The sequence below is a fragment of the Epinephelus moara genome, chromosome 11, assembly GCF_006386435.1.
Source record: "Epinephelus moara isolate mb chromosome 11, YSFRI_EMoa_1.0, whole genome shotgun sequence".
Taxonomy (NCBI): domain Eukaryota; kingdom Metazoa; phylum Chordata; class Actinopteri; order Perciformes; family Serranidae; genus Epinephelus; species Epinephelus moara.
In genome coordinates this window covers 26,458,819-26,478,745 of record NC_065516.1, presented here as the reverse complement: position 1 = coordinate 26,478,745, position 19,927 = coordinate 26,458,819, and the positions used below count along the sequence as shown (strand labels likewise).

At 41.2% G+C, this 19,927-nt stretch overlaps 1 protein-coding gene across 2 annotated transcripts in view; it reads right to left on the bottom strand.

The window, feature by feature from the left end:
* Positions 1-19,896, bottom strand: part of pdcd6 (programmed cell death 6) — a 24,191-nt gene extending 4,295 nt beyond the window's left edge. Inside the window, exons 1-3 of one of the 2 annotated variants that reach the window (XM_050057159.1) lie at positions 19,670-19,896; positions 14,178-14,239; positions 919-963 (exon numbers count right to left, since the gene is read on the bottom strand). In XM_050057159.1, the coding sequence (XP_049913116.1) occupies positions 919-963; positions 14,178-14,239; positions 19,670-19,755 (193 nt within the window). In that variant the 5' untranslated portion in view covers positions 19,756-19,896. The remainder of the gene's footprint in view (positions 1-918; positions 964-14,177; positions 14,240-19,669) is intronic. The other variant, XM_050057160.1, reaches the window with a different exon arrangement.
* Positions 19,897-19,927: the final 31 nt, after the last annotated feature.

The following is a 19,927-nucleotide window of genomic DNA, read 5'->3' as shown; positions in this document are numbered from 1 at the left end:
GTTGTGTATCAGATCCAGATGTAAATACCTGGAAATAAAAGCTGAAATGTTGATCTCTTGTCCCATATTCATCTTTTGATGTCAAACCCAAATGTTTTCAGTCTACAACAAAAATAAAGGAATTGGCCTCACTGTTCCAATACTTTTGGAGGGCACTGTATGCGGCCTGGGGAAAGATTTTTTTTTTTTAAAGATTTTTTTTGGGCATTTTCAAGCCTTTAATCGATAGGACAGATGAGTGTGAAGGGGGGAGAGAGGGAGGGAGTGACATGCAGCAAAGGGCCACAGGCTGGAGTCGAACCCGGGCCGCTGCGGCAACAGCCTTGTACATGGGGCGCCTGCTCTACCACTAAGCCACCGGCGCCCCGGGAAAGATATTTTTAACATATTTTTGTCTAAACTGGAAGCAATAGCACAAAATATGCCAGGGGTCTGTAGATAATAAACAGCCATGTTCTCTCAGATTCCAGATGAGAGATAGAGATTCAAAATCTAAAAAATATTTAGCTTTATTTGTGTTGAGGTATGGCCTAACCATATAGTAGTACAGTTAAAAAGCTGCCAACCTCGTCCTTAACTACACTGCAGAGTTTAAAGTTTTTAACCTCAGCTGCACATCACAACTGTTTTATGAGTGCAAACAGATCGATATTTGGAGTTTGAGGCAATCGGCAGCTGCCTTTTGAGACCAACTTTCTCGTTTCCTTGCTGATGCCCTTTCCTCCTCCCGTTATTGATGGCTGCAAGTTTCCACTACAGCAGCAGTTACTGAAGCCAAAGATAAGTTTGTGTCAGCCCTCAGATTGCTCAAGCCGTAATGAAATTACCCAGTTGTCATGGAGAGGAGGCAAATAAACAACCTGAGAACAACAAGCAGTTTTGTAAAAGTCAGGCATATCACCGTCAGCAGCTACTTACATATGATGGAGCGTACAGTCACTGGGTTGAAAGGAGTCCATGTGCCTGTGAGACAGAGGAATACCATTTAAAAACATACCAGACCAGTGAGACCAGTGGGCTATTTTAGTATCTATCATAGAGCTGTAATGAATAGGTTGAAGCTTCAAAGCTCCTTTCATAACGCTGACATTCAAATTCTAAATCAACATTTAAATGCTGGGCAGCTTTTGCTTTATGTTGCATGTCTATTCATTCTGTTTAAACCCTGTATTTCTGCACAGTTGCAGATAAAGTGTAGGCTACGCTAATATTAGTAGTATTAGATTCCAGTGATGCCTGCATAGGATTGTCTCCGACTTGTGTGATTCAGACATCCCTAAGAAGTCCACAGATGTAACCATATCCACAATTTACAACATGTTTTATCTTATAAATATTCTGCTTCAATCCATAATCGTTTGCAGTGGTTGACTTCATAAAATATGATGACAGACATTCAAAACTTCATTTGAAAAGCTTGAATGTAAAAGAAATTACATTGGGTACAGCCCAATCTATAGTTAGAACAACATGAATTAAAACATTTACAATAACCTGATGACAATAACAGTTAACTTTGCTAGCAGTTAAAACCACAGAGGAGAATGTGATAAAAAATAATCCAGCAACACAGGTGGCAATTCTGAGGGAATGAAAGATTGTACAGTCAGTTTTCAGTAGAGATTTGTAAGACTGCACACAAACTGCCAAGCACAGAGGCTGAGAGCAGTCGTGGTTGCTAATTTTATCCTAAATATCACATTATCTAAAAAAATAAAACAAATTTGACATGAAGGGAGGCATTTCAGTGTGATCAGGAAAGATGAATCCTTCTTCAGTTTAGAAACAGAAAGAAAAGTCTCATTAAACAACCTTAGATTGGTGAATATGAACATTAAGTGGTTATTTAACATCTTAAAATAATTTATGATATCCAGTGGTAGCTAGAGTAAGATTGCCTAAATTAGGAATGTGTATGATCTACTGTCCTCCATCTGTGCCAACTGTATCACTGCACAGAAGTGTGTATCTACTGCTAGCTCACCTAGCACTACTGAGCAAACTAACGTTACAGCTAAGCTGAGGAGGACGCCATTACTCTTTATGTCTCGCACTGTCACGAACATGAGCCTCTCATGCATGACTAAATGCATACTTCCTTCTGCCGGTGATACGGTTGGTGGGTGCAGTCCGGTAGAAAGAAAATAGTTCCTACATGAAACTGCTCACAACAAGGTCTGTGGATTATCTTGATTATCATGATTTCTGGAGAGAGACTTTGTTGTAGAGTTTTTCAGATGTATATTTTTGGCGCTTTGAGCACCACAAGCTAAGTGCCATCTGGTTCCATTATGATGGAGAGAAGCAGACTTCTCTACGGCTGATATCTCCAACACTTGGCAACTCACACCAAAACAACCTAGACTGATAAATAGCACCACAAGTAGGTGGAAAATATGTATTATTGATTTTGGGATGAACTGTCCCTTTAACATCCTCTTCACTTCCTGCTGTTGTATTGGTTTGACATTTTGTCAGTGAGGTAGAAATGATCTGGGTACAGACAGATGACAGACAGCGGTCATATTCAGTTCCCACAGGAGCCACCTACACTAATAATGCACTCACAGGAGAGGAGGATAAAAGCATTCACCAAATGTCAAAATCACATTATGGAGGAAGTGGGTGAAATATGAATGCATCTAATTATGAGCTCATACGATTACAAAGCAGTTAAGTTTTGTGACATTTTATTGCTTTTTTCCTCCTCAAACACACAATATGGTTATTTTTCACCTGTGAGAAAAACTCTTCAATCTTACGTGAATATACCTGTCAGTTATATGGCCTGAAAAAGACTGACTGGGCTTTAGCTCAGCAGGGTGTTTATACTTTATAGCCCTCTTCACACTCAACTCTCAAGACGCTGAGATTTATCAGGACATCTAAATCCTTGCTGACTCACCATCGCACTTTATTACACAGAGGACCGACAGCTCGGGACCAGAAATAAAGAGAAGTGAGTGTGGGAGGATGCAGCAGAGAGACAAGATGAAGGAACAAGTAAAAAACATAAAAGAGAGAGAGGAGGAGAGATAACCAGATGAGCAAAGGCAACAAAAGGAGAGAGACACAAGGAGATGAGAGGGAGCGCAAAGCATCTGCAGTTTAGTTTTTGTTGCAGTAACCTGAACTCTCTAGCCTGCTTCTGCTGACCTAAGATTCCTCCCTGCAACTCTATCTGCAGACCCCAAAAACAGCATCTGCAGAATTTTAACGTAGAGCCTTTTTCACACTGTGTTGCTTCTGACGCCTTGTTTTTTGATTTCCCTCCACAGTTTAGCTATGCCAGCAGTAAGCGGGTTTGCAGTGTGAGCCATAAGGGCTTAGATAAAACTCTTTGAAATTGAACACCTCATTTAAATAAGACCTGAGCGGACAAAATAGAATATAGAAATTATTGTTATTTATTTTCACCTAGATTTCACCGTTGAAAAAGTCCATAAAAGTGTCAGAAATGCCTTTAGGACTTCAACAGCTCAAGATTTGGGGATTTTACTTGAGTGTTCAAAGAAGACACTCGACATTTCCTTCCTCTTCTTTGGTTTGTTTTATTGATGGGTGAGGCTGTCTGGGACTGTGGGTAGAGCAGTCCTGGGACTAAGCCTGAGGCTCATACTGAAGCTGGGGTTTGGGCCAGAATCTATATTCTTAGACTATCTTTCTGCTCAACTAAAGCAACAAACATAAAGTATGATAAGTGTACTGATGCAAGACCAATTTGTAGAGTAACTGCTGTGTTTATTTGCTGCAGTGCAGTGTGATGAAAACCCTTATGTCGCCTACAAGTTTTTTGTAACAGCCAATAACAGCATTTTAGAAACTTAGAGTAGCGTTTGAATGTGTTTCACTGACTATGAATGATGCATGTTTTGTTAACCACATCTGATCACAGCAGGATGCATGTAAATGCAAATTTATTGGCCTAAAACACTGCCAGACACTTCCACCCACACTGCACTATTGAGCCCAGATCCCCCTCTTTAACAGAAGCCATAACAGAGAAAAACAGGGCTCTTTCTTGTGTAATTATTTAGCCACATTACTGGTGTTGCTCAAGGGTCAGTCAGTTGGTTCATTACTTCAATCCAGACTGAAAAATCTTAAATATTTGAAGGATTGCCATGAAGTTTTGTAAAGATGTTCATGTTTCCCAGAGAATGAATCCTAGCGTCTTTGGTGATCCTCTGACTTTTCCTCTATCATGAGGTTAACATTTTGTGAAATGTCTTGACACTTATCAGATGGATTGCCATCAAATTTGGTAGACACATTAATGACCCCATTACTGAAATAATTGTGTTGATCCCCTGACTTTTTATTCAGCACCATCATCAGGACGAATTTTTAATTTGTCCAGTGTTTTAGTTTATGACCAAATGACTGGAAAACTAATGACGTTCCCATCAGCCTCAGCTGTACTTTGTGTTTAGTGCCAATTAGGAAACGTTAGCAAACTAAGAGTGAACATGGTAAACATGATACCTGCTTAAAGGGGAACACCACCTAAATTAAGGATTCCAGTATGTTATTTCCATGGCCGAGTAAAGTTCAATCAATTTGTGAACATGAGCTACTCTCTCTCAAAGCCGGGAACCAGAAAAGTAAGTTTTAAACTTGTGTTGTCATCAAGTATAAAGTCTGGAGCTGCTCCACAGACAGTGAATATGAGCCTGATTTTGCTGACCCACAGAATGTTTGTTTTCTTTTAATACCCAAATGAGCTTTATTCGGTTGTAGTGTTCTCAGTTCTGAAACCGAAAATGTACCCATATACTCAGGACACTCCCCGCAGTGCTTTCAGTGCTAATGAGAACATCTTTCCCAGTTCACTATGGAGCAGCAGATTTAATACCCCATGACATCACAAATTTGAGTTTTAGCTCTCTAGGTTTTGGATTAGGGAGAGATTTGATCATGTTTGCTTATATTTTTGGACTGTCTTAGATCATAGAAATAACATGTATGAACTTTGAAAATGGGCGTAGTTTTAACATCAGTATGTTAGCTGATGTCTATGTACTGCAATGGCTTGTTACTTATAAGCATACATAAACAGTACATGATACAGACTAGGGTTGGGCCGATGGCTAGCAGTCATTGACCACTGAGTCCAACTTTGTGATTTAGGAAAATCTTGCACCTGATTTACTTAAGAAAAAACATTTGATTGATTTATTCGCACTAGTTACCGCCAGATGCTGTTACTGCCAAATGGGTGAAGTGGTACAAAGTTTGTCACCACTGTTTTGAAGATTTGCCACTGTCACTGATCAATTTCTGCTCACATCTGCCGGGCTGACAGCTTTTTTTTTTTTTTTTATTCACTGTAGTATTTAAAATATATCTTTTAAATCAGATGATCTGCTTAATGAGGTATTTTTAGGCTACAGGGAGGAACAGTAAGGAAAGACTGGGTGGGTAAGTGAGGGAAGGCTGTGAATGGGCTCATATGTGCAAAAAAATGTATTAATCAAACATACAGAAAATATTAAAGGTTTACAAAAATTATCGTACCTTTAGTGGAGTAGCCCATTAGGTCCCCACACTTCCCCACACAACCCTATCGCCCAACCCTAATACAGACATAGCTGCAAAAAGCTAATGTCAGCCCGTATAGGGCTTGGCTCATTTATCAGAAATCCTTTTGTAATATCTAAATAAATGTTCCTTCAGCATTAGAGCCATCACAAAAATGACCAAAGGCGGAGAAAAGGAGAACAAGCTGTGACCTTTGCAGCCACACTGACTCTACTGCTCACACACACACTTTTCACACCAGTAGCTAGCTGTGAGGTCACCAATGTATGCCAGACAGACTGCGGCTGCCCAGTGTGAGGTGGTCATATTGGTTGAGATGTTTGTGTGTGTCTGTGTGTGTGTCTGATGGCAAACTGGGACAATACACCCTCTGTCCAGTCCACACACTGGGCTCTCTCACTGGTGAGCCGGTGGTGAGATGGAGAGAGAGAAGAGAGGAGGAGGGGAGAGAGGCAGGCTGGTGGAAAAACAGAGTGAACTCACCGCAGTGTATACACGTAAATGTAACGGCTGTGCCGGGGCTCAGTAAAACACTTGTACACACACACTTGACGTATGTAAGCACACATACACATGAACTTTTACACACAAACCTCAAATTTCCAACTATACATCTTAAAGTAGTTTCACAGACTTGAACCAAAGAAACCATCCTAATGGTTCAACCTTGAGATGTATAAGGAAAAGAACTGCAGTTCACATGAAATATTAAGGCAAAATGACGAACATCATCACTACCACCAAAGAGTGGTGCCTCATCAGCCTCATCATCATCATCATCATCATCATCATCATCATCACCATTAGGTCTGGGTATCATTTTAAAATATTATGACACCAGCACCGTGAAAGTGATTTCTTTCTAACTCTGTCAAATACACCGCTCTTGACGCCACCACACCACAGACTGCATGGACTGTAGCTGCTGCTACTGTGGAAATGTGAGCTCTGGGCCAGGGACAGCTGTGAGCTAACTATTAGCATCACACAGGTAACATTACTTAACGGTCAATAACACGTTTAATGACAGAGTCAAGTGGTTTTGGTGCCAGTGTGAGTTTGTTTGGACCGTTTAAAGGCTCTGTGTTGGTTGTTAGCCACTGCTTCTGATTAGCTTGTGCTAACCCGGCAGATGTTCAACTGACCATTCACTGAAGGAGGGCAGCAATGGAGTCGGCAGCAACCACAAGTTTGCTGGTTCAGTGGGAAGTGGGGATGGTCCAGGATCACTATCCCAGCGCAAAAAGGATCAAATGCAGGTATCGTTTGACTGAAAGCACTTTGATATTACTTGGTACTGAGTTATTTCAGTCAGATACCTGAGGAGTAGGTTCAACCAGACTGACAACTAAGGTTGGATATTGATAGTCAATACCTTAAGGGTATTAACTACCAATATCCAGCTGTAGCTGTCAGTCTGGTTGAACCATAATACAGCATTTTATTCTCCATGTACAAAATAAAACCCATACAAAATAAAATCAATTTGTGAAAAATTTGTGTAAAAACTCTAGAACTTTGCTGAATCATCACTTATGTGTCATAAAATCAGAAATAGTCACTAGTCAACAGGTCAGTCAGCAAGTCATTCTCAGTTTCTGTTTGTTTCTATGCCAGACAATAGTCCTGATGTGTGAGACACAGACCAGCGGGCTGGGCTCAAGGAATCTAGTCATTCATAAACAGCACTGGTGCCTCAGACCATAAGCTCCTAATTACAGGGCGTAACACAGTCAGTGAAGGCTTGAAGCATCTCATCCACTTTTCAGCTATAACAGACGTGGCTAAAACAGGTCTACAGATTGATAACAGGGAAGATAAGAAGAAGAAACTCAACACTTTCTTACAAAAATAAATGCTCGCTGACATTTAACTCAACTCCAGTGTAACTGAGTTTTACAAAATGCTACAAATGTAGAGGTAAGAGTTGCTGAACGAGATCCTTGAGTCCTGCCATTCAGCCAACTCTGCAATCTGCACAGCAGGCCCCTGCTCTCTCAACGTATCAGCAATTTTAGTAGCTATTACGGCTCCTACACACTTAAATAAATAACTCAAGGAGGAGAATAAATCTGTGTGCGCGGGAGAGTGAGGGAGCATGACGGCAAGTTGGTATGATGTCGACTCACTGCTGAGCGAAGGGAGGCCAAATTCTATATTTATAGCAAATGGCGCAGCTACAAGGCGTACACACAACACAGACATGCACATGCACTTAAGCGGCACACAGCCAATCAGTGTCTCATCGGGATGATATTGCCACACCCGGGACTGATAGAGGGATGGAGCAAGGGAGGAGAGAAGAGAGGGTGAACAGAGAGAAGGAGCAGGAAAAACTGGGACTTACTATGGGAGCATGAGGGAGAGAAAAAGAGAGAAAGTTAGAGCGAGAGAGGACAAACAGACAGAGGACACAGCAGGCAATGAGACGGTGCCATATCCTCCTGAGGAATGTACGGGGATGAAATAGGAGAGGAGAGGAGAGGAGAGGAGAGGAGAGGAGAGGAGAGGAGAGGAGAGGAGAGGAGAGCCTACTGCTTATCTCAATGACTCAACTCGCAATATTCCCATAACAGTCTACATTTGGATGGAAACTTAAACAATGTTTTCTTATTTTTGCTCTTCTGTTAGTTAAGAGAACAGAAAATTAAGAGAAATATGAGAGAAATGTAAAAGTTTAGTGTGTAGGATTTAGTGGCATCTAGCAGTAAGGGTTGCAGATTGCAAGCAACTGGAACTTCTCTCGTGTCCCAAGCACCCCTCGAAAACGAGATGCTGCATCTCAAGGGGCCATCCTAAATAAACTGAAAATTGAAACTGATGTAGAACTATAGTGGCTGACATGAAATGGCAAACGGCCACAGTGGTCAGTGTTTAGTGTTTGGGCTTCTGTAGAGCAAAATGGTGGACTCTGTGGCAGCGGACCCACTCTGGATTCATCAGATTTTTTATTTTGTGTCATGCACACTTACATGTGCCCAGCCCTCATGGGTTTACAAGACAACATTACAATGACGTTGCAGTAACAATCCAAAGTACATGTTATTTTATTGCTCAGTCCAGAAACAGAATACTCTGCCTTCTGTCCCAGGCTTGGCAAAGATATTCAGCCCCAAAAAAAGGCTCCCTTGCTGAAACAGAACTCAAATTTATCATGATCATCCAACCAAAAGAAATCAACATAGAGAGCGGTCATTTTACTGAAAAGTACATTCCTTATGTCTTCATATACAGGACAGTAAAACAAGAAGTGAACCTCATTCTCAACTTCACCTAAACTACACAACAAACAATTTGTCCTCCTCTGGAGTGCGTTAAACCTTCCAGTCTCTAAGGCTAATGGCAACATTCCTGAGCGCAACTGTGCACACAGGGATCTTTGTCTTTTGTTTAGATTATACTTCACATAAGGTTCCACACTGTAGCAATTCTTTATGAGACAATAAGTTCATAGTCTTGGTTTAAACCATATGTCAACAGAATGTTTTTCTCTAAACGTGAAACATTTCACTCACAATCTCCTGAATATCACAGGTTAACTTGTTCTAGAAAAGAAATGCCACGTTGTTCAGATAAAATAAAGATTTCAACTCATTAGCCCAGGGACGACAGTGGAAGGTGTCTCAATTGAATATCTTTTTAGTGAGTCTGTGATCCGACATCTTCACAAGTCTATTCCAAAGCCGAAGCATGGATGTAAAAATAAATGGCTCATTCTAAGGCAACAAAAACACACGTCTTAGTTTCAGGTGATTATACACAAAATAATATAAATTTATGAATATTATATACCTTTTCTGCTAATATATCCCCCCAAAATCCTAAACATAGGCCTTTAAGAGAATATTGCTGCATGAGGCCCACTGCAGTTTGCAACACTAGAAAAAAGTGACATCATCTTCACAGTGAGCGTAGAGCCTCAGAAGCATCAAAACATTTGATAAAAAGAGAACCTGGTTTAGAAACAATTGAAAATATCCTGCCCTGTTTGCAGTTTTTTTTTCACTTTGGGGGGAAAAAAAAAAGATAAAAAAAACTCAGCAAAAGATTAGAGGAACTATTAAAATGCAGGGCAGAAACATGGAGAGGGAAGCTGACAGATTTCAGAAGTGCAGAAAAACAGGTATTGGAGGCAGAGTACTGAAAGGTGAGATAAGAATGAGAGTGAGTATGTGATGCAGAAACAGCACAGAGGATGGAGGAGTGTAAACTCTTGCCTCGCTACCCAGCCTCTGGGGCCTTGATACTCTCTGCACTCTGCTCCCCTGGGGGAAGAGGGGAAAAAGGAGAGAGGAGCAAAGACGAGGTAGATGATAGAGACAGGGGTTGAGAGGGAAAACAGCAGCGTGGCAGACAAGGCTCAAGTGATGGTGTGCTGTAAATACAAACAGTATTTGCAGTGTCAGACAGACAGTGGCAGAGTTGGTGGCTTTAGCCAGCAAACTGCGGGACAGGAGGCAGTGCAGTGTGTGTTCAGCTTCACTGGCTCTGTTTCATATCACAGTGAGCCTAATGAACTGGCAGAGACTGGACCGGGAAACCTGCCGCTCACTACACGCACGAACACAGCAAGGTGCACATGTACACGCAACGGTGAAACGAAACACACACAAACACGCCAAGTCTGTAAAAACAAAAAGGCGATTCACTGACCCCTGGTGTGAATGCAGACAAAATGAACAACACTCATGCATACTTTGGATAAACACACGTGTTCATGCATGCATGCACAAACACGCACTCGCAGTCTAATCAGTATGCTGAGCCAGAGCCACTGCGCAGCCTGATAACAGCTTCTTTCACTGCTGCTGCCGGCTTCAACACTTCTGTTTTTTTATTTCCTCTGAAGTGCCCAGAAAAATGGGTTTCTGAGGAGAGTAATCTGTTCAAAAGTCTTTGAATGCCTGAGCAACTCAGCCATAAACTTGACGGGGAACACATTATATTTTAATGAGAAGACAAACATCAACCTGTGCCACCTTCTACGGTGCTCCCAAATACACGTCTCATTAATCATAACCATATTTCAACCCAGCTGTCTCATTGCGAGGAAGGTCAAGAGGCGACTCTGGTGCAGTGTTGTTGTGTGTGGGCATGAAAACAGATATTTTACCAGCTTCTTTCTCTTCTCAGTCCACACAAGTGTAAAACTGACTTCCCTTGCCAGGATTTGAGCAGAGAAGATGACCTGTATCATTTATTCAACACTGCTCCCCAAACAGCCTTGCAGAATCACAAGTACACTTTTTTTTTTTATTTAGAGGGCCCCAGTGGGAACTGAACCCTTAATCCTGTCTGAATCCTCCTCCTCCTGAGCTACACAGAACCAAGAGTGATGGCACTTCTATCGCTAGCAGCTGTAATTCTCATGCTCGGTCCTTTTCATGCTGATTATTTCCTCTCAGTCTTCAATCTTTCTTAGATGAATCCCAATCTGCAGCACAGAAAACACTCTGCGCTGGATTACAAGATTTTTTAAATGGACTGTTCCCTATTCTCCGCCCCCTTAGTTACTGTTGCTACGCCTGTTAGGCTTTCAATTCTCGCACAGTATAGACGCAGTTTAAAATGATAACGGGGGCAGATATACTTGAAATTCCTTGTGATTTTTTCAAACAATAACAACCGGTTTTAAGTAGAGATTTCCTCAGCCAGTCAATCGGCATATTTCAGAGGATCAGTGTCGGCTAAAATAAAGCAGTTCAAAATCTGACCCTTTTTTTACTGATCTCTATTTTGTCTATTTCAGCCTGCTAGTGTTGCATCACTTCTCTGTTTAACCACAGCCAGGCCCTACAGTGGGAGCAATATGCTCCATATGCATGTGAAAATTAAAAATTAAGAGTGTGGATTTGACTTGAGTTCATGCACGGAGGTTGGCAAAACACACAGATTTGGGAGGCTCCAACACTGCTCACAGCATACAAAGCATTCAGGTAGCAGCTTCTCATTTTTAGTTGACGTAAGCAAACGTCTCTGGCCCTAATTAACATTAATTCCGTGAGTAACTTGATGGCAGGCCAAAATTCAACTTGGCAAGCCAGTGTCTGTATAATCTTTCATCTGCAACACCACTGTACAATCAGAGTGGAATGAGTGTTTCTATATCTCCAACAACTCTGACAGAGTAAGAATTCTACTCTCTAACAGATCGAGTCACGACAATTTCAGGAGTCACATTTTCCCAATTAATCTTTTATTTAAATCATATCAATAATTAAAGTTAATAAACTTGATATTTTGAATCAGGACCTTCAGTATTTGGATCAAGTAGTTTGGGAAAGATAAGGTGTGTCAGATTTAGTAGGCTACAGCTGTTTCGGTGTGTTAGATATATATTTAATCAACATTTAAGGAAACATAAGTATTGAATCGGACTTAGTATACCCACTATTAAAGGACCTGGATCAGGATTGGGCCATAAATCCTTTATGATTAGAAATGTAAGATCAGAACGACAATTAATTCAGTCAATTTCAACAAGTTTCAGATGCTTAGCTTACAAACTTCGAAAGGTGAGACAGAGGTTAGATTTATGCTTAAGCCCTATTTCCAGACACTATGCTTTCCATTTAACATTACAAGAGAATAAGCTTTTCGTTGGAGAACTAACCATTGTGTTAGTGAACGTAATGCTATCTTGAGATATGGGTTTGGCTGGGGTTAATCCAGTCCTGTAATAAGCAGAGTGAGCTGCTAATGTCAGTATATGCTCTGATATAGTAGCATCCAGGTTTCCACACAGAGGTGAAACACTATGCCGTGGAAGTGCTGGTCATGAACAGGTTTTTTCCTTGTTTTGTTTTTAACATAACCAGTAACCACACAAAATGTTTGTTGCCTTAGAAGTAAGCTACCTAGGCCGACTTGCAAATGTTGCAAATGTCGGTATCTTACGTTAGAGCAGGTAAACACGCAGTTTAATCTATTCCTTACAGTTTTTCCTTTGTATTTTTGTTTTGGAGAAGGTTAAAAAAAAGGCCAGTGTCCAAATAGTTTAAATGTCAAGCATTACTCCTATTGCATTCAGCTATTTGCCTGATCACCCTCACTGCATCTCTGGCTATAGTGATCTGATCAGCACTAAAAAGATATTTAATATAGACATGTCACACGATTATCCCCAGGTTAATGAGTTAAAATCCTTATTTCATTTGGACAAATTGTCATTAATTTTGCAGAACAGGCAACTTTGTGATATTAAGGAGGTTAGGAGAAAAATGTTTCTCATGTAGAGAGAAAATGGTCTGTTGATATACGGTATAAATGAAAATGATGAACTTACTGTCTCGTAAAGAATAGCTACAATGTAGAAATATATGTGTTAAGTATAATTTAAACAAAAGACAAAGATCCTTACGCACACAGTCACATTCAGTAACATTGACATTAGCTCTAGAGACCGGCAGGTTTAATGGCACTCAAGAGAAGGTCAGAGTTTGTTTGTTGTGTGAGCGAGGTGAAATTGGCTGAGGTTAATATTTTGTATTACTGTCCTGTTTATGAGGGAATAGGGAATGTGCTTTTTAGGAAATGACATCAGTTTATGTTGGGGGTTTTTTTGGCTGGAGGACTACAAAAAAACCTGAGTTGTGCTTCAGTAAGGGAACTTTTTTGTTCAAATTTTATTTGCCAAGACTGGGATAGAAGGCTTCTGGATCAGTTCTGGATCACTGCAACTGTACTTTTGGTGTCTCGAAAACCCCTGACACAAAAATAAAGAAAATCCATCAAAAATCAATCATATAGTTTCTCCACTAAGGGTAAAAAACAACTCCTGATCCTTCCCTCCTAAAACACTTCAGGTCATGGCTGGACCATCCTGATGCAGGTCTGCGACACCGCTTGGACTGCTGGATAATGTTGAATATAGCAATAACAATATTATTTGCAATAAACAGATATAAAACTGTACTCAGTTCTGCCTCTCTGCTGCTCTCAGTGTACTACTAAAATACAACAAACCTGCTTGTTAATTAAAAAATTGAGAGGAAATGATTTCATTCTTTGATTGAACAAATTAAACATGAAAATTAAAATGATAGTTACATTTTAAAGTGCAGTTTTTACTGATACTCTCTTTCATCTAATTCAAAATAACCCTGAATGCAATATCGCACTTTTTCGCAATGTGCGTATCATGCAAGATGACTTCGAAAGACAAATTAAAAAAACATTATACTGTGCAGATCTAGTCCACACCAACACTTTCAACCAGCAGCTGTTACAGCGTTGAGTCGGCTATCATCACAGGGACACTGAGGTGTATTGAAGTTTCTTTGAAGCTGCACTGATAAACTATTCGCCTGCGTCTCTCTTGTCCTGGGACAAAAATAAAACTCCATTCATTTCTATTCAGTACACCTGCCACTCCGGGATAAAAATAAGATCACAATCCATTTTCTGCTTGGCAGTTGCTTAAATCAAAGAGAGGCAGAGAGCAATGGTGTGTAAGAAGGAGATGGGAGGGAGACAGAGGGATGAAAAAGGAGAGAGAGGGAGTAATAAAAAAGAGAAGAAGACAGAGGAAAGGAGAATGAGAGATGCAGACGGAGCACAAATGGTCAGAAATAAAAAGATATAAGGAGAAAGAAACAGAAAAGGGAGTGGCAGAACAGTCAGACACTGATACATACCATTTGATAAGGCCTGCTGAAGCTCAGAGTCTGATATCACTCCACTCCGGTCCTTGTCAACCCTGGGGAGGAAAACACAGATTAGATACCGCCTGCATTACCCACTTCAAACACCCACCCACTCCACCACACAATAGGAGCGGGTATCAACATTTGCCGGCTGAAAGTTTATCCTCCTGAGCGCGTGTTAGTATTTCAACAGTCCACTGAGAATGAATGGACTTTTATGATCGGGACACACAAGGCNGTGTGTGTGTGTGTGTGTGTGTGTGTGTGTGTGTGTGTGTGTGTGTGTGTGTGTGTGTGTGTGTGTGTGTGTGTGTGTTGATCCTGAGACAGCGAAAAAGTGAAACTGAATGTTGGCAACAGTAGAAGCAGCATGTCGTGCCACCAGCATACAGTATCAGCTTGCAAGAATCTCAGACAGTGTTACATATTTTTAAAGAAAGAAATGAAAACTAAAAATAGCCTAAACCTTTCGAGAAATGTTCTCAGAGGGAACCTATAGCACAAGATAAAAGGGCTTACAGGGGTGTGGGGTTGCTTGGTAGTTACGACCATACAACTGATCCTGAGTTCATTTCTGACCTGGGACTTTTCCTACACGTCATAACTCACTCTCTCTCTATTTCTCAAGGACCTGCGGTTTATGTCTTAGACAATTAGCCAATTAATCAATTAGTCAGTTGACAGAAAACTAATCTATAACTATTTGGATACTCGTTTAAGCAAAATTGCCAGACATTCTTCAGCTCCACCTTACCAGATGTCAATTTGAGAGTTGAGAAATTCTGACTTTTCATTATAGTCTAACATTTTAGAGACCAACCAATTAACTGATTAATGGAGAAATACTTGGCTGTTTAATCAACAATGGGTCTGCAGCTAAAGATTATCTTCATTATTGATCACTTAGTCATTTTTGGCTTTTTTCAAATGATCAAAAATATGTCATAAAATTGGGAAAAATCATCACAAGTTGCAAGAGTCCAAGGTAATGTAATAACAGAGGAAATATGGGGGGGAAAACATCGGGGAAGCTGGGACCACACAATGTTTAGCATTTAAGTTTAGTAAATGAATTCTGTGTCAGTATTTAAAGGAACAGTGTGTAAGATGTAGTGGCATCTAGTAGTGAGGACTGCAGATTGCAACCAGCTGAAACTTCTCCCATGTGTCAAGAGTGAACTCCCAGTTAGAATTCCCTCATTGTTCATTGTTCAGGAGGTTTTAACCAGGAGCTGAATTACCCACAGAGGTATCTTCCTCTCCAGAACAAATGAACCAGATGATTGAAACTGGTAAATCACTAAATAAAGTAGTTTCACGTTACATGCTAATGTTTCTCCTGCACTGTTTAGCACGTTGCAGGAGAGCCCCTAGCACAGCACCTGCTAATGCGTGCTCACCTTTTTCCTGATCCAATAATAACTTAGAATGTTCAGGAGGTTTTTACTGGGAGGTCTCCTCCTCTCCAAAACAAACAGACCTGGTGATTTAAACCACTAAAAACACTAAATAAAGCAGTTTCACATTAAAAAATCAGTGTTTTTACGGTGCTGATTGGCTTGTTGCTGATAGGCTGCTCATTACAGTGGCCGAAAAAGGTGAATGGCCCTATCTAGAGCCAGTGTTTGGTATATTGGTTCTGGGCTACTGTAGAAACATGGCAGGACAACATGGCGAGCTCCGTGGATTAGGCCCGGCTCTATATGCAGATAAACAGCTCATTCTAAGGTAATGAAAACACAGCAATTCTCATTTTCAGGAGATAATATACTAAAGAAAACATGCTTATTATGTTATATTCCATTTCTGCTAATATATCCTCCTAAATCCTACAAACTACACCTTTAAAAGGTAGAACTGAAAACAATTTAAGGGTACAGCTATTATTCAGAAGTGCTGGCAGAAATCAAAGAAAAGAGGGAAAAGCCACACACTTAGGCTAAGTGTCTAAAGGTAGGTCATAGCAAGATATGAATAGGCTGTTAAGTTATTATGGGAAAAATACTGAGGGACTGGCTTTGTCTATGTCTTCGCTCCATCTTCTCAAAAGGGTTATTAAACACTCTGTAAATATAGGTTGAATAAAAGACAATAAACCTGCGTAGATTAGTGTGATATAAAGTTTTTGTATCTACTAATAACCTCTAGGAGTTCTGTTTTTTCTTTTTGTGTTTGATCAGAGTCCAAGTAGGGCTTAAAAATACCCTCTGGATATGTCATCATCCTCTGACCAACATCCTGCAGTGTTAGGTCATGAAAAAAAACATACCGGTAGTTTGGAACAAGCAAGCATGAGGCAAATCCCCTCAGACAAAAAGACATTCATGGGAATCTGAAAGCTGTAACAGCATCTAGTTTCCACAAATTAGATCACAACAAAACTTCATCTCTTGATTGTTAACCATCTCCTTAAATACAAGGCAGCTGACAACATAGCTATAAAACTCAGCCAAGAGTCTTTCCCTGAGATGCCGAGACATGAAAACATTAACAGGCTGGACGGTGATGCAAATAACAGGCCTCGTAGTTTTGAAATGTAGCTCAGTCATGCATCCAGTGACTCAGTTGTTCCTTAGCAACCTGCCTGGCTCAACCTGTTGACACAGAGCACACTCAACAAGCTGAATACCAGCAGAGAGGAAGAGGGAGGAAAGGAGACGGGGAACCCCCCACAGAAAAAAAACCTCAGGCCCGGCTCAGTGCTGACTTTGTGGGCTGGGTTTCCGCTCCCAGCTGTGACGCTTTGCGGTTATATCTCCATGTCTGCAGCCATCATGGATGTCTGTACGGTGATCAGCTATGAGTCTGTGTGTACTCCTCACTTTACCTTCCCCCAACTAAATTAAGAAAAACAAACATGAGGAGACCTGACGGCTCTCCTTGGGGAGAAAAACAGCTCTCAGCACGCCTCCATAAATAAGAGCTTTGTCACAGTGAAGGTGAGGAGTGGTTCGGTTGGTGCAGGCAGTGGGGGTACCCAGCCTTTACCAAACACTGACAGATTAACTCAAAGAAGTATGTGTGCACAGAATAAGCCCTCGCCTTTTCTCCCTCTTCCTCTCCTCAGCCTCAGGTGAAGTCAGCTCGGCAAACTTTCACGTAAAGCGAGCTGAAAAAAGTGAGAGTGAAAGTGAAAACATCATTAAAACTCCCTCCTGCCTGCAGCGCAGACAGTTAACCATCTGGCGTGTCCATCTTCACGCTGTCAGATACAGAACTTGTAGGTAAAACAGCAGGACGACATAAAAATCACGACTCAGTCAGCCACTCTGCTCAGATTTTCCCATGTTTCACTGTTTCCTATTGAGCAATCAGGTTGGAATATGGCTTGCGGAATAAAGCTCGCCCTACTTTCCACATAAACGATGTCATTGTGGCTCCCATAATGGAAAAAAGGAAAACTTCCAAATTAAAGCTGCATTCACAAAAGCTTCCAAGGAAATCCTGGTGTCCAACAGTCAGTTTCCAATGCTACTTTTTGTATTTCTAAGGTTTTTTTTTTATCTACAGTTTGAGTTATGGATCAAATCATGGGTCTATTTCAGGTTAGACAGTCCACATGTTTCAGTGATCACATCAACTTTTACTGTATGTTAAAAGAATTGTCTATAAAAACCACCCTCACTCCTGTTCATTTATGCTAGACAAACCAAACCTTGTTCCTACAAGTTCAAATTTGTTACGAATGAGTCTGAATATCTTCCAAAACATTCAGTATTCATCCAGCAGTAGCGGACAGTCAGTGAACATGTTGTCATAGTCCCATAGCAACGCATCTGTATTGTTGGTCTAAATCTGGCTCAAAGGGGTTGGGTGCAAACATTTTTGTCATACTAACGTCATTCAAACTTTCAGGCAAAAGGGAGTGAATGGCTTTCTCATGATTCACTCAGGCTCAAGTCAAGGAATTGATTATATTTTAAAAGCAGGCAAAATTTAGAGGGCGACTACAGCACGACTGCAGTCTACTGTCACCATTCACTGCGCAAAACACTGTGAGAATGATTGACTCCATTTCATTACACATTCCTGATAAGACAGGATAAAGAGAGTTATAAAGTGTGACTTAACCTGAATGGCTACCTACAGACAGTGCACCAGTGGGACGGTGAGTCATACGTTGCCACTGTGTGTGTGACACAGAGATTGAGAGGCCTCCCGCTCCAACTATGCTCTATTGACTCTGATCACATGACTGAGGGAATTCCAGCACCGCTCTGACAGATATTCACCAGGAGGCAGCAGATGAGGCAGCACAATGCTCATGTGAGAGATGACTGTGTGTGTTCATGTAAGTCATACTGTTGTATTTGTATGACATGTGATGATGTGCATGATCATGATAGTCATGAGAAGAGCTTGTTTGCGTGACTATGAATAAAAGATTAGGAAAATGTGTAAGAGGAAAAGCTAAAGCAAAAGATGTACATGAGACAAACTGTGTATTTCCAGCTTGAATTCCAGGAGGTTTTGCGCCATACATTAATAATTCGTTAAGGGTGCCTTGCAATGCGTGCAGCATCTCAATGTTGTGAGAAAGCAAAGCAGCAGGAAAAATCCTCTGCAGTATTACATAACTCTATAGCTTACTATTACCAGGGGCCATAGCATATCAAGTATTTCCCTCTGCCTACTACTGTGACCTTCTTAGCTGCTGACACACTTTTGACTCTTTGGTGAAACTGATGACTATCAGTGGTTGAAAACCACCACAGATACTGTGACGTCAGCTCAAGAACAAATAACAGTCTATGGTTAATGTGATGGACAGAGCTTTCCCATGTATTCATGTCAGCCTCCCATAAATAGATACACACTGCGTCATATAGACTCACAACTGTCAGATTTTTTTTTTTTTTAGGAAACCCCATCTTGAGAGGATTTTTCACTGCTGCTTGGTGCAGATATGGTGCAGACACAGGCAGCTGAGAGACCCATTCATGAATTATTCCCTCATATCTCCATCTGTACAGGGGTAATCTTAAAGTGAATAGTCTCTGTTTTGCTGTAAGGACCCAGAACAAAAGCCTTCAAGGACTCCTGGAGGTCTTTGGACCCCAGTTTGTAAACTCATTGCTGCAGGAGACAGTTCACTGATTGAGCCAGCTGATTGCCTGTGACTTCATTTCAAGACAATTTAACGCCAATGATAAAGCTCTGTGACACTGACACACAAGCTGAGTGACGTGAATTGCTGTGGGCTATGAGTCGTACTCTGTGCAGTAGTAATTCCAGGAAGCTCCACAACTGTAAGGTAACCTCAGACCTGACAAAGCACTAATTTCACTGCGGAGCGCTGCTCTCTGATATAAATAGTTTTGAGGACGTTGTAGTAAAGACGAAACGAGCTGTGAATTAAACACTTCGTGTCACCACCAACACCACCCAGCCCCACTCTTCCTCTCCGCGCCACAAATGACAGCAGTTTTCACTGCGGAGCGGAGTGACAGCAGCGAAACAAACCGCCTTTCCCCCCCACTCACCTCTGGAAGATATTCCACAGAAAACCCTGGTCCGGAGGCGCGTTGATGTGCGGGGGACCTCTGTACGGACTGTTGTGATACGCCATTTTAAAGGGAATGCTCTGTCAGAAACTGAGCGAGTACTACCGACAGACTGTGTTTCCTTCTGCTGTAGTTTCTTCACTAAGCTGCTTCAATCAGACTCCAACACCACCCCGACGTTCACGTTACTGCCTGCCTCCTCGCGCACAGAGGCGTGGCCAATCATTCACCACTTCC